Source organism: Apteryx rowi, unplaced genomic scaffold, assembly GCF_003343035.1.
Source record: "Apteryx rowi isolate R43461 unplaced genomic scaffold, aptRow1 scaffold_36, whole genome shotgun sequence".
NCBI lineage: Eukaryota > Metazoa > Chordata > Aves > Apterygiformes > Apterygidae > Apteryx > Apteryx rowi.
Genome location: NW_020450085.1, coordinates 3546604 through 3562205, shown reverse-complemented (window position 1 = coordinate 3562205; position 15602 = coordinate 3546604). Strand labels below are relative to the sequence as shown.

Here is a 15602-nt window from a genome sequence, read left to right as displayed (position 1 = left end):
ATTGATACTGTTAATCAGGGCAGCAGAAAAAAATACTGGAGAGATTATTATTATTATTATTATTCTCTACAGGAGGGCAGAAAGTTGCACTGCATTTTTCCTTGGCCACACTGGTGTTTTGGTTGTACATCTGCCAGTAGCTGAATATTGGGACTGTAGCTAGAAGGAAAAAATAGCAACTCTCAGCCCTCAGTAAGCCTATTAGACTCATCTGCTTTCAGTGTTTCTTTCCTTCCTCAGATTGTTCTTCAGAATTAATTCCTGAAAAAGGATTAATTAGGAAAATTTAAAGGAGCAAGGAGGCTGAATTCCTCATCTTAGCCTTGGGAAGCTAGAGTTTCAGTACTTCATCGAAGGATCTTGGCACCTTGCAGGACAAAGCCCAGTTTWACCACACCTAGACACTAGGGTTAGAAGAACCTTAGCCCTGTCATCTTGCCTGTGACCATGTGTTTCATAACTGCATATTGTTTTCAAAGGAGCAGAGGCGATCAGACCTTTGCTTGGGACCCTGTTTAAGCCCAACAAATTAAATGGCTTTATGGCCAGGCAGAGAGAATGAAGGACTGTCCCAGGCTAGAATTCAAGTATCAGTTAACTGACTGGAGAACAGATGCTATAGAAAATGCTATTTAAAAATTAAATTTAAAGATTATATTGAAAAAATGAAAGGATGCCATTTCTTTCGTACTCTAAATCTTGACTATACACCCATTTGGCAAAAAATGGACTCTCAGTGCTTTCCTTGTCTGTGTGGTAGCTTTTGTGCTAGCTTTGTTGACGTCAACAGGAATATGCACATCTTCTGTGTGTGCCATTCATTGATGTGTCCTATATATGGACACATTGTATTTTGTTCTGAATAGCTTGAAGCAGCTTGTGTTGAATGTATTAAAAGCAGCAACAGCAGAATGAGAGCACAGAATTGTTTGTATGCTGGGGGAAAAAACATTATCCTTTTTTTATTCTCTCATGGTTATTTACTTGTCTTAGTGCCCAGTCATGCCATCATTTCTCTTATCTTTGCCAGAACTTGCATCAATTTCAAATCGGAGCAAAGGCTGAAGAATCAGAATGGAAATAACCAGTTTTGTCAAGGCTTTTGTGTTTTGCTGAAAGTCTTAGTTCTCTTAACAACAAGAAATGCAATATTTGAAAAATACTGATTTTAAGAATTACAAGGCTTTTGAATCCAATAATAAGAATTAGCAGAAAGCACTCAAATCACCAAGCTAGTAGAAATGACTTACTTGTATGCGGACCACACTCTGGCAGTATTTCTATTGGTGTATTACATATTAGTAATCTATTTTAGCTGCGCTATTATTAACAAGTGCCCTAGAATTTGAGATCTAGCTCACCAGTTTTTGACATTTAAGAGCCACTGAACTGCCCCTGCCCCGCTGGGGTCTGCCCTCGCCGCCCTGCGCAGCACCGAGACGGGTGCCCTGCGCACCTTGTGCTCCTGAGTGCTCAGGCGCTTGGGCTGTGGCTGAATCTGAGGCTGTGTGCAAACAGGCTGTGCGGGAGAGAGGTGAGCTGGGGATCGAGCCAAGGCGTGTGTTTGTGTTTGATTAACGCTGTAGACATCAGAGCTTTACAGAATTACCAAGATCTGAGAGAACCTGGCAAGCAGCATTCTCAGAGAACAGGGATCTCACTTCCCTGTTTCATTAACATACTCTAGTTTTCCTTCTTTTTAATCACTCAGGGTTAATATAAGGTTAGTTGACAGATATATTCTGTTGTAGTGACATCAATATCCGTACAGGTGTAATCATTAAACTGGTGTGTTTTGTCAGTTTTAAAACAGACGAAGGCATATGTAACACCATGACCCATGCAAGTGAAGTGCCCCATGAGTGACTGTGTGTTGTCCAGGGGGTTGGTTTCTGCATGTGGCATTCATCGTTTGGATCATATCCCTCACCAGCTGTTTTAAATCAGATTATGCTAGTGGAACGATGTGATGCCTCAGATGGACTTTCTCTGTCTTAGACACAAAACAGCTCAAACTTTTCTTTTTTTCTCTTCCAGGGTTCTTACTAATATTGTTGCTAAGTGCCATGAAGAACAACTAGACAACTGCATCAATTCTTACGTGACGGTATGATTAGTCAGTTGCTTTTATACTGTTACTGTTTTAGGTGGGTTTTGTCTGTTTTCTTAGTTGTATTTGCCTGTAGCTTTCTCTACATTTGCATTGTAGCTTCCTGTGGCTTTTAGGCTGGCTGACTTGGTGGTTAGGAAACTAACAGGAGGCCTGCAAGAGGCTGGGTGGATTTCCCTACTCTGCCACGAGCTTCTTGTGCCACCTCGGGTGGGTTAGGGTGCCTCTTTGGGCTCCAGCCACATGCCGTACAGCAGGGGCATCTGTGGTGTGCCCTTGTCCTCCAGTCTCAGCTGCACCTGGCTCACATCCTTCCTCCACGTAGGAGGAGAAAGGGCTGCTCATGTTCTGTCTGCACGGCACAGCTTGCTTTCCAAACACCATCGAGGTGTGCAGGCGCAGAAAGAAGCTGCAGTGCCCTCCTGCAGAGTGCGGCACTGTGCGGCGCCCGTTCCCCGTAGTCAGCAGACAACAGGGCCTGTCTTTTAGAAGCAGGACCGAGAGCAAATGCACTGCATGGAGCTGCTCAGAAGGTGGGCTTAGCAGCAGACTCTGCAAAATGGGGTGAAACTGAGAATTTTCCAACTTGCAGAGTTTTGGGGATGGATAAATATGTGAAAGAATACAAAACTTCAGCTAGACAGATACCTGTGAGAGACCAATTTAATGCCGTTTGACAATTTGCAGCATTCCTCTTGGCTGTGGTGAGATTTATCGCTTTAAAGTATCTGGCCAACTGTATTTTATAAGTACAGGGTTACCCTTGTAGTTAACACAGATTCATAAGTGGTAATTTTTATGAAAGAAGTGCTTCTGGGTGCTCTTCAGGGTTGCAAAATTGCTGCATGTTTTTTAGGAAGCTATATTTTCAACTAAGCTTTCTACTGTTTTCTGAAGTCATGATTTTAGTTTCAAGTTCCTGCATCTGCTTGTGTGCTATAGTACAAGAATCGCTTTCTCGTCTGTTGGGTCCAAATTTTTGTAACTGTGCCCAGTTTGCTCAGCTTTTTCCACCCAGTTCTTATTTTTGAAGAGGATGTTTTTTTCAGTAGAATACGTGTGGGTGTATTCTGTGTTTGGAGTTTGGTTCCAGGGAAGTTGTAGTGTTAAAAAGCCAAATGAGTGACCTCTCTAAAGATGATCTCCTTGTTATCTGCATTAACTGAATATCCACTAAATTAGCATGATTTTACCATTTTTTACCATTACTATTGACCAGCAAGCACCTAATCCATAGTATATTAGGGTAACAGTCTTAGTAGCTGAGAATTTTATAAAGAAGTATGTTTTTAAGCAGAAGATGGTTTAACCACTGATACTGTGGTATTGACAGAAGAATTATTAAGCAAGTGAACCTTATTTAGGGGTGTTACATTTTTTTTCTTGCTTGCTTTTTTGGAGGGAAAGGAGGGGAGGAGGAGGCGAGGCTGGAAAATTTGGTTCCAACTTTACTAGATGTATCAGCAGTGAGTAAGTTGTATCTTTGAGTGTTGTAGTTTATTACCTTATTTGTTCATTTCAAACGGCAGCATAGAGGAGAATTGCAGGTTGTTGGGAGAGCTGCTGTCACTTTGCCTCTTGGTCTGCTCTGGTTCGGTGGTGACAGCCCTAATGTTGGTCACAACAGAAATGCGAGCTCCCCCGTAGTCACGGAAAGAAGTTTTGAGTGACAAATGTCTGTGTGGACTTCTAATTGCAATGATATGCTGATTCACTGTGAAATAAGTCGCTTTCATAACATACGTTTCATTTGTGAATTATGACTAGTACATGTGATGTAGCAGTTTTTTAGGTTAACTTTAAGAACAAAGTGAAAGCAAATACATTCCTTATGAACCCTGAAACTTCATGTAAGCAAGTTCATGGGTAGGATAACGAAAATGCAGTAGGAGTTAGGTTACTAGATGGGAAAACTCTTAATTTCAGTGTTGATGGCTGTTGGTTGATAGTTCCACAGTATGGATTTACTTTCATACTTTCAGAAAGTACATGTTTATAGGTGTCGCATTTCAGCAATGTAGTAATCAAATTCTAGTTTCAAATATCCTGAATTAAACCCAGAGGAATTCTGAGAAATTCAGGCTGCAAAATAACATCCTATGTAACATTTAAGTGTAGTTAATTCAATGAGTATTAAGTATCTCTTCTACTCAGTAACTTTGGAAATAGACGCCTGTTGCAGCTAAATCTTTGCAATAACAGGCCGTTATCAGGCCACACCAAAAATCTGTTTAGCCTGTTATTCCATTGCCAGCAGTGGCCAAAAGCAAGTGACTGTTAGTCTCCATTATCCATCTGTAAGGAAACAAATTCAGTGATGCCTGCTTTAGAGATGCTGTTTTGGGAACAAGTAAATTCAGAATTATCACTCAGATACAGTATTAATACAAAGCTTAGTCTTAGTTAAGTGGACCCAGAAGAGCCAAATTGCGTAGGGAACGGCTTATGAGATCTGTTTTGGAAACGAGGCTGAATATTAATAAGAATTTTGAAGTGATATTCCTTTCTTTTGCCTACCTGTTTGTACTGAAAAGGTATTTGCTCATAATTGATACAGTGGCAGTGCTCTTGTTTGAGGGAAGCAATAATGAATTTCAGCAGCAAATTATTAGCTTAATAAAATGTTGAATAAAACTCGTACTAGATCTATGACTTCTGAGCAATTTGATAGAGGAATTCTTTTCTTCAGGGGTTGATTTCTAGAAGAGGATATAGTTTTCCCCATCTGTCAGTTCTAGTGGGTGCTCTACACCTTTCAGGATGAAGAGTTGCTACCAGCTCTGACTAGCTGTTGACACTGGAAGAAAGGAGCAAGTGAAAAATTGGCCCTGACTAGGTGGGTGAAAAACCCTCCTTACTTCCTCTGCTTGATTATTCTTGTCTTCCCATGGTGAAAGGCAGTTTAGAAGAATCCCAGGATCTTATGCCCTATTGGAAAAAATACTTCATAGCAATGATTTTAAGCAGAAATTCCTCTTGGTTCAAATTAGGTTGAAATCAGTAGGAAGTTCTGCTTAAAATTCAGGTTTTGTAGGGGAGTAGTGTAGCCATTATTGCTAGGTGAATTAAACTTTGTGTGAATTTTTCATTCAAGTTATTTTGGAAAGCAATGGTTGTTCATTGTTTTTAGTGATGTATAAATAATTTTATCTTCTCCTACTGAGACTTTGTATATGTGTTTTTATATACATTTTAATGATTTTTCCCTCCCCTCCCCCCCTTCTTTAGTACGTGTTCAGGACCAAATCATTTGAAGAAAGGACTGTTCATGAAGAGCTGGCCAAGAATATGACTGGTCTTCTGAAGTTAAATGACCAAGTAACAGTAAAACAGGTTTTAAAGGTAAATGACACTTTGAATTAGCACATTTGTGCCATTAACACTAGTTTCTGCCTGAACCTCACTTGTCCTATCTCTTTTTCCCCTCCCCCTTTGCCATATGAGCTTTGCACATATCAAATCCCATGACAATTCAATAACTTTGTCAGACTTGCTACAGCTTCTGAACATAACATTTTTCAAAATACTTTGGTTTGCATAATACCATTCATCCTTTCTGTTAGTGCTCAGCTAGTGTGAGAAACCTAATTCTTACATAATATGATGCGAGAAATTACTCTTAGGATAATTTGTTTTAATTTTTATTTTAGAAGTTGTAGGGAAAATATTCATGTGTAAGGGGGACATTTATATCTGATTTCAGCTGCTGCCTTTGGCAGTGAGAAAAATGAGAATGAGGCTTTGATTCACTCTAGTGTGTTGACCAACATGCATTTCATCACATCAAACCAGCTGTAAGTCATACACATGCAATCCCCATCAATGAGTCTACAGCATATGATTTAAGAGCTAGCTAGTTCAGCTCAGAAGTTCCCAATAGCAAAGACATACTCAGCTGTTTAGAGCCAAACAGTTCTCGTTTTCTGTGCTGAGCCACCAGAGTGGCAAAAATGCTAGGAGGAAAAAAAAAGAAAAAAAAAAAAAAAGAAGGTAGAGAAGCTAGTCTGTAAGAAACCTGGAACATTAGAAAGTGCTGGTGGTTGTTGTGCAGTGTGAGAGCTTTTTGAGTATATTTTTTATCACGTATCTCCTAAAGTATCAATCTGTATGCCACCTATTCACTATTACAAATAGTATTTGAAGAAGTGCCATCTTATTCTGGGCCAAATTATCACTCTGTTGAAACTAATAGAGCAATTTATTCTCCACTTCTCTTCTCTGCATCATGCGTTTCTGCCAGAGTTATCTACACACACAGAATGAAGACAGACCTCAGTAGGAATGGAAGGATTATAAGAATAGTATTTGTGGACTCCTTATTCCTTGAAAACCGAAGAGCCACAAGTACAAAGTGCCTGATCAGTGAAGGCCTCTGATTCTTGTAACCCTTGAGTTGGCTTCAGCTCTCTAAAGGACAGGATCCAAAGTTACTCAAATACACAGAACTCAGGCTCTTAATTTATTTGTCATGGAGAGTCTACCCATGTGCACTGTTGAGAAATGCAGACCATCTCTACAGAATGGAATTTGGGTGGTAAATATCTATCAGGTAACTGTTTTTCTAATCTTTTTTCTTCTTCTTTTGAACAGCATTCCTGGTTCTTCTTTGCAGTTATTTTAAAATCAATGGCACAGCACTTGGTTGATACAAACAAAACAAAGGTAAGTGTGTATGTTGCTTTCAATTAAAAAATTAACAGAAGCGGTGGACCTAAAGTTCATTTGCCGCAGCTTTGTAATGGATGGATTAGAGTGGAATGAGAAGTCTCTAATGTCAGCTGGGTGACCAGTAGATGGGTATGTCAGATGATAAATGAATGATTTAGAGAGTCTACTCTGTTTTGGGCAAACCTGACATAGCTGGAGGTCAGTGTTGTGGGTGTATTTTTGTTTTTGTTTTCTATTTTGGCCTTTCTTTTGCCTGGATTTCAAAGCTGCCCTTCCTGTACTTGTGCTATGTTCTGAGAATTACATTTCCCTGTTTCCTATGTACAAGACTTTCATTTGGGTTTTATACTTGGAATGTGTCCATGGAAATCTAGACATATTTTTATCTTTTATATTGAATGATCTGTGTTGTGTTGCCTTTACTCTTGGCCTGAATGTATTTTCAGGTTTAATGTGCAACATCATACACTCTCAAGTGATGATGTGTTCCCTGCTTAGGTTTCTCGAACTCAGAGGTTTCCAGAATCATTTCAAACTGAGCTAGATATGCTTGTGATGGTCTTGGCAGATCATGTTCTTTGGAAGTACAAAGATGCTCTTGAAGAAACCAGAAATGCAAACCACAGCACTGCCAGATTTCTCAAGGTGAGATGTTCTGTCATTACAGCATATGCACTTATTTGCCCATACTTAATGCAAAGTTGAGGATATTCCACTCTAGTTGAAGGAAATAAAAACAATTCTGCATGAACAATGACTGAATTTCCAAGTTTATTACTGACATATAGTTCAGTTTTTCTATGCCCTTGGGTCTTTGAGAATGCAAAAGCTTTATCTAAATCTGCTTTATATATCTCTCTTCTTTTGAAGAAGCCTGAGTTTGCAAATTCTACAAATTCTTACATTACATTCAATTATTATAAAAAAAAAAAAAAAAGAGTTTGCGAAGGAATGGAACTGTGGTTACAATTGAGCTAGTATGTTTTCTTTAAACACTGTAGCTCTGACTGTTCATGGGTGGATTAGTATTTCCTAATAACTGGAGTATGAAGTTTTTACATACCAGTATAAGCAAATTGCAAGTATTGTGTGAAATACTGTGATCTACCTTTTTAACTCTGTAATGCCCTCTCATTTACCAAATATAAGAAAACGCATATGTGCTTTAGAGAAGTCACTAATAGCAGTTGCATTTTTTTTTCTTCTTGTCCTAATATTTCTCAGTCATGTTGACTTTCCCAACATTGAATTAGCTGTGGGGCATGGGAAGGAAAAATGCCACTCAATAGGTGGGATGGCCAGCCACTTAACTAGAAATAAACTTTTGGAGGGAGGAAACAAAGTACAGAACTGTCAATGAAGTACAGAACACTGTACATCATATACACTGAAACACAGGCTCAAAGCTTTTTGTGACAGGCTGAAGCACAGTGTTAGGGGAGAGCTGTATACCAGCAGTAAAATGTTCCTGTGAGGTTATCAGGAAAACACAAGCTGAAGGTGTGTTTTTTCTCCTGTCATACATAAGTAAAACAAATGATAGATCTACTGTCCACTGTGTTGGCCTCTGGTGACAGTTTAATATGGAAGCTGCTGCAAATATATTGGCATTAAACTGTATCTCTCCATAGTGTTATATCATTTGGAAGATTATGTTGATTTGAGGCAGGAGCATAGGTGGAGGGGCTTAGTAATTGTGTGGTGTTGCAGCTGTGGTGCTGTTGCGATTTTGCATGTTATTTTTGTGTTACTCATGTAAGCAGGGGAGTTGGTAATGCTCTGCTACATGATAAGGCAGACGGTTCTGTTTTGCTTTCTTTTCAAATCTAGTCTGCCAGAAAGAATTGCATAGGTTAGAGATGATCTGGTTTTCTCCAGATTGGAGTTTGCAGCAGCCAAATTTGTATGCTGTGTTGCAAAACATGGTGGGGGGGATTTGCTGGTCTTGCAGAGTTCAAGAGCACCAAAGAAGCAGGGGATCCAAGATTACATTCCCTATCTGGTCGTCTGACTCTGCAAAGAAAAAATGTCAGTAACCGTAGTACCAAGGCTGTCAAAAACCTTTACACCTTCCAGCTATTTAGCTTCATCAGTCAGCAAGAGCACTGTTCTCATCATAATGCAATGTAGCAGCTTGAGTATTTGCTCCCGGAGCGATAATGTAGTTTGCAGACAGTGAGTACGTTGGCTGGATTGATTTCTCAAGAATCATTGCTCTGTCACTGAAGGAGATATTCAGGTCAGCTCCCATCGCACACCACCTCTAGTTATTGAGTGTTACAGTACACGAATGACTGTTTCATCAGATAAGCTTTCTCCTAGTGTACTGTACATTGTGATAGCTATTTTAGGCTGTAGACAGAATGAAAATGAAAAGTTTGATCAATTTATTACTACTTTAAAAAAAAAAAGGGGGGGGGGGCGGCGGATTCACCAGTTCCCCCATTTTCTTTGCCCTGCTATAAGGCTGGCTTCCCCAGCCCAAGTGATGCAAATTTTAGGTGAGGCAAGGCAGACAACCAGGTAAGTCAGACCATGTACTGCTTTTTTGGACTATAAAATCATAATTCTTCCTTCCTTTCTTTAGCGCTGCTTCACCTTTATGGATCGTGGATTTGTATTCAAGATGGTCAACAATTATATAAGTATGTTTGGAACAGGAGATAGCAAGGTATCGGTGTGTTTTGTTTTTCTTTTTTCCCCCCCTCCCCCCAAGGTTGAAGCTATTCATGATCTATTCCATGGTTTCACCATGCTCAGAACTTGAGTTGGCAGAAAAATTTGTGTGTTATGGTTGAAGCCTTAATTTTGTAAAAGATTCCTTGCAGATGGACTCTTTGTCCAATGTGAAACTAACTGGTATGACTGTTTCCAGAAGATGTGTAAAAATCAACTTATGTGGGAGTACTGTGAGATTAGAACATTTTTCCCTTACAGATGAATGAAGCATTAACAAGTGCTGCATGTAAACCTTGGCTAGGTAGTAAATATTGTTAGTAATTATCAGTCTGGGCCTAAACTATCAACAAAAATTACGTTTCTAAAGTTTTTTTGTTTTCAAGGTATCTGTTCCCCTCTCTGGCAGGTAACAGCTGTGTCCAAGCTACTGCTCACTCAGTCCTTCAAGAGTAGGCTCTGCAAGGACAGATCAGCCCAAAGCATGCGAAAGCCTGACCAGTCAGGAGTGCTTTGAATTTAAGCTTTGATATATATTTTTTCTTTTGGCAGCAGTGGCAGGGGAGAGTACACTAGTGGTTTGGTCTATAAAGATCACCAACAGTTGGTAATCTTTTTTTTTTTTTTTGGGGGGGGGGGGTTAAAATAAGGGCATATGAGGCCTTATCATGTACCGCTGCGTAAACTTAAGTGAGAACTTATCATTAATTCAAAGTAACTGAGATGTTATGCTCTTACCTCATTGATGCAAGGAGCAAACCTGCTCCAAATTAGCTTGTATTTGCCAGAAGGAAAAATTTCCTGCAGGCTGATTTTCTTCTGTACTGAATATAGTTTCTTCTATAGTGGTACAGTTTGGCCAATAAATTTCAAACTGTAGGAGGTTCCCAAATTATTCAGCTTGATTCCTTCACTCACTGTCCATCAGATGAGTCACAGGCTTTTTCTCCTACGTAGCTGAGTTTCTTAACTGTTATACAGGAGTATATAAGATAATAGATAACAACGTACTCAAGGTACTCATCTTTCCCAAAAAAGCTTACAAAATTTTTGTCCATTAACTTTTTTATAATTCTTCAGTGCTGATCTGGGTATTTGTAGGTAATGAATGAGATTATCACTTTTTACTGAAACCATACATCACGCTCTGCTCGGATCTTTCACATACTCTCTGGAACAGATTTAGAATGGAGCCTTTCAGCATTAATGTCATAGCCTGAAGTCTATAATTCTGTAAATAATATTAGGCAATCTGAAAATAGTTTCCACATTTTTCAAACTTCACTAAATGCATCTAGCCACAAAGACAGATGTTTAATTTTGTAAGTCAATTAATGGCCAGTAGAAAAGTCTGCGATTACTCAGTGTGCAGAGCAGAGTTTAGCTCCTGCTTTGCAGTAAGTGCCTGTGTGTTGCCTCCCACATGGCTTCATCTCGGAGCAATCTGCCAGGACGTTTTAAAGCAGAATCATTGCGGGTTTGAGACAGATGTGCCAGTGAAACGGGCTTTACAGCATTTAAACAACATGCATAAAATCACATCTGAGATTTCTGACCTCAAGGAAAGGCCAATATCTTGTATTGTTTTCATGTTCAATCAGATACGTAAACAAGAGTCAGTCATTAAAGTTTACTGCAGGGTTGTCTTCATTTCTTTGTGTCCTTTGCTTCTTTAAGTGGTTGTTTACATATCAAAAAGATTTTACTGTAACCTGACCTTCATAAAACTTAAAAGCGTTTGTTGCTGCTTGAATAAATAGTTTGTGGGTTTATCAGTGTAATCCTGCAGTCTGAATTTATTTTAATTATGAATGAAACATTGTAATTTCTGTTCTACAGAAATTTCATTCATGACATTCCATATTTCAACATTTAAACATCGATCTGAAAGTCAAATTATCAGCACAGAGTTTTGAGAAATATCCAAAAGTTGAAATACTTCATTATAGTTCATTTCAATGTTAGTTTATATYCCCTGGAAATGCCACAGTTCCTCTTGGAAAGCATATTCCAGGTGCCTCATTTCTTTGCTTGTCATCAGATCCTGAATTCCATATCCAACTGTATTTTTATGAGGTACTATGGTGTAATTTCTGGGAAAATTTTCCCATCATCCTCTACTCAACAGATTGTAAAAAAGTGTATGTTCCAGGTGTGCTAGCCTGATTGTGGCTGCAGAATGATACAAGTTAGCAAAGATTTACAAAGATTTAAAAACACAGCCGGTTTGAGATCTTTGCAAGTACTTTCTAATGCTAGGGCAAATGTTTGGCCTGGACTGATACGCTGTTGTATTGGTAATCCTGAATGCCTATTTTATGCTGTTAGAAGAATGGAATGAGAAGATGGAAGTAAAAGCTTATTACTGGGTGTCATTTAATATCTTTATTTTTCAGAGTCTCATTGATATAGTGGGAATGATTAGTTCTCAAGTGAGTTGCTAGGCTCAACAAAAGATTTTTGGATGATTTCTTGGGAGGGTGATATTAATGAAATAATTTGATTAATCATTTTTATTAAAATATGCTAAGAAACATAACAGTGTGGGCATTATCTTTTTTCTGTGTTTGCAGTGTTTGTTAAAACATAAGTACAGTCTAATGAATATATCATCCCAGTACTGATTTTAAAGAATGTGACTCCAGTTGGTGATACATAATACCCAAATCCCTAGAAGCTTGGAACTAACTGACATCAATAGAGGAAGTTTCCACCAATTTCAATAAGCTTTGAATCAGGCCTGTGTGGCTGAAACCTTGTATTTGGTTGACAAAAAAAACAAAAAAAAAAAAGAGAGAGAAAAAAAAAGAGAGAGAAAAAGCACATTATGATGATAACGGTCTGAACCAGAGAAGATACTTCCCTAAGACTGTGCTGTAGTATATACCATGAGGAAGAGTCAGTGTTACTTTAAATATGCCTTAAATATGTAGCTTAAATCAAACTTAGATTTATTAATCCAGCTTCAATGAAAAAATCATATTCAAGGAATTCATAATAAAGCTTGTCTGACTGTGACAAGTTCCTTTGATAAAAGAGAAGAAAACCAAATGTTTATTCTAAACTGTAGTGTGGCATAATAAGCTCAAAGGTTTCACTGTGGGATGTGAGTATGGATTTTGAGATAGAGAAGAACATTCCTACAACTCCGTCTTACCATTTTCCTGGTTTTAATGTGAACTGAGCCATTGACTGTTGTGATTTTTCAGACTTTACATCAGTTCAAGTTTGACTTTCTCCAAGAAGTTTGTCACCATGAGCACTTTATCCCTCTGTGCCTGCCCATACGGTCTGCAAACATCCCAGGTAACGATCCCCCCCCCGTGATGATTTCTGTAGGGTAGAATTAATTATCAAATCAAAGAGCAGAGAACAATTAACTCGGGGAAACATCATCTGCACATTAGGTATGAAAGCCCCAAATGGCTTTTCAGGTGTGATACTTAAATGTGTGACAAAAATAATGTGGTTTCAGTGTATCTGTAAATATATGCAATCCCTGCTAGTCCAGTGAGGAGGTGGGAGGTAACTCCTTTGCAGTGAATAAGTTAAACACAGATGAGATCTGGTGTTCCTACCTGCTATGAAGCTGTAGGAAATGTATGTTCTCCAAGCAGCAGACTTTGGAGAAGTGCAGAGCATTGGTTAACAGTTCATTTTGTAGCACTTACAGCACTGGCTGGGGACAGTAGGGGAGTGGGGTGCTTGCATGGCATAGCCCACACAGGTAGAAGCTGTGCCTCTATCATCTGTTGAGCACCACAGATTCTTTGCCCTTGTTTTGAAGAAATCTGTTTCCAGCAGTATTTGATGAAGAAAGTGATCTGGCCATTTCATGCTGTTTCAACAGAGTTAAAAACTTGAAGCTTATTGTAGTTATTTCTTGTGCATAGTGAATTAAAACTGTTTGCTCATCAGCTATTTTATATGAAACAATTGTTCAACATTTTATTTAAAGCACAGAGCAGTAGAATCTGTTTCACTGAAATTTCTGGGTTTTCAGTCAAGTACCAAAAATAAATAAATATATATATATATTTATACTAAAGTATCAAAGTAAGTTTCAGTAAAAATGCATGATTTTTGCCTATTGCTGTTTTGTATTTATGACAAATCAAGACCCCGTGACGCCTTCAGAATCAGGACAGGAGTATCGAACATCAGGTATGAACAAAATGACTGCACAAGGAGTAAGTAGAATTGTGCATCAAGAGCTTAAATATGTACTTCCACCATTGCCACTGAATTGTGGCAAATTCTGGCACAAATTATCCACCTTTTGTAAAAGCAGAATTGGTCTGGACCTCTGTGTTTCAGAACTCTTCTAGCTAGAATATGGGAATAACAGTTTGGACTCTGTGCCTCAAAGAAGTGAACAGAGTCTTATTCATTGTGTGTGAAACATTTGAATTTCTCATGTTGTAATGTGTATGCACATGCACATTGTCTTTCATTTTTAAATCTTAAAAACTGCAAGATTTCTGGAAATACTAAGATCAGTTCATTCTCACAAGCGTGAGGGATTCAGATGGGACAGTCAGGTCAGGAAATCAGAGTTTATCAGTGGTTTAAAGCAATAGAAATTACTGAAAATTTGGAAAATGGGCAAGGATCTTTATATGCAACCTGTGTATTAATACAGATATTCTTGTCTGTCTGTTCAAAGATATTCCAGAGTACACTTTGACCAATGAATTTTGCCGTAAACATTTCTTAATTGGAGTACTGCTGCGGGAGGTTGGTTTTGCCTTGCAAGAAGACCAGGATATTAGGCACTTAGCTTTGGCTGTGCTTAAAAATTTAATGGCAAAACATTCATTTGATGATCGATATGCAGAGCCGGTAAAGAAACTTTTTATTCTTTTTTCTTCACTGTTTTCATGTAGTACTAAAGAAATATGAAACTTCCTCAGCTATCAGTATACATGAATTAGTTTCTTCAGATTTGTTTCTTTCTTTTATTTTTAGGCAAAACAGGCACAAATAGCAAACCTCTACATGCCACTCTATGGTATGCTTTTGGACAACATGCCAAGGATTTACATGAAGGACATGTTCCTTTTCAATATCAATACTTCCAATCAGGTAATTGATGTGATTGTTCAGACCAGTGCGAGGGTCAGGCTGGGGTCTAAAACTCGGTCGGGTGGGAATACGTCTGAATTCCTGCCGGTCAGAAATGTGCCAGCACAATGCAGTTCTGGAAATGCCGATTTGTTAACACGCAGCAGGTTCAGTTCAAAGATGTTTCTACATGGCCTTGTCATGACATGGAAAACTAGCGACCTGCGAAGCCAGCGCATGAGGACGGAGGGCGTTTACGGTGTCCGTTTCGGAGCCTCGGCTGTCCCGAAGGGTGCCTGGCCCCGCCGCGCGGCCGGAGGGGGGGCCCACGGGGTGCCGGGAGCCCCTGCGCCCGGGCCCGGCCTGCGCCATGCAGCACGCTCGCTCGCAGCTGCCCCGAGCCGTGGCTACGGGCACGGACACAGCTAACGGTGTGCACTTACTTCAGGGGCATTGGGGTGGCTCCAGTTTGTCGCTGGCCTGTATTTAGATGTTAGTGGTGCCTCTGCTGAGAGTCCTGCATTGCTGGTGCAACTTCTCTCACTCTTCTTTGGTTCCAAGTAAAATGACTCATTTTAGTCAGCCCTCCTGCTTTATCTGTGCTCAAACATGGGCACTTAAGGCTTTTCATCTGATGGTGGTGACGGAGAGAAAACTCCCCGAATTACGTCAACAAGAAACTTTGGACACGTGGCTATGTGAACGTGATTTCCAAAAGCAAAGTCCTTTTAAGAAGTTCCTTTTCTTTCAGCTGTCCTTTGCTATCCTTTCTTTCCTCCTTTTCCCCTCACCCAAGGTAACCTTGTGGGGCTGTGTTTATAAACCAGAGTGCCGAAATGGCCTGCATTAGTGGAAAGCAAAATTCCCATCACTCATGGATTCTTTTCAAGGTTGCGTCATGGCCCTGCAAACAGTTTTATTGGTACAGCAGAGGGATGGTGAACTGAAGCAGGATGTAGAGAGAATATATATGAGGAGCTGAAGGAGGGAAAGGATACATCAAGATCTTAAAACAGCTTTTCCACCATAGAAAAAGTCTGTATAAACTGGGCATTTGGAGGAGCGTGTGGGCTTATTCCTTGAA

General features: G+C 39.4%; 1 protein-coding gene across 10 annotated transcripts in view; it reads left to right on the top strand.

The window, feature by feature from the left end:
* Window positions 1-15602, top strand: part of DOCK10 (dedicator of cytokinesis 10) — a 166114-nt gene that overhangs the window by 116845 nt on the left and 33667 nt on the right. For all 10 annotated transcript variants that reach the window (XM_026073062.1, XM_026073063.1, XM_026073056.1 and 7 more), the window contains exons 25-33: window positions 2038-2107; window positions 5339-5452; window positions 6701-6772; window positions 7277-7423; window positions 9366-9449; window positions 12664-12760; window positions 13574-13618; window positions 14121-14296; window positions 14423-14539. In XM_026073062.1, the coding sequence (XP_025928847.1) occupies window positions 2038-2107; window positions 5339-5452; window positions 6701-6772; window positions 7277-7423; window positions 9366-9449; window positions 12664-12760; window positions 13574-13618; window positions 14121-14296; window positions 14423-14539 (922 nt within the window). The remainder of the gene's footprint in view (window positions 1-2037; window positions 2108-5338; window positions 5453-6700; window positions 6773-7276; window positions 7424-9365; window positions 9450-12663; window positions 12761-13573; window positions 13619-14120; window positions 14297-14422; window positions 14540-15602) is intronic.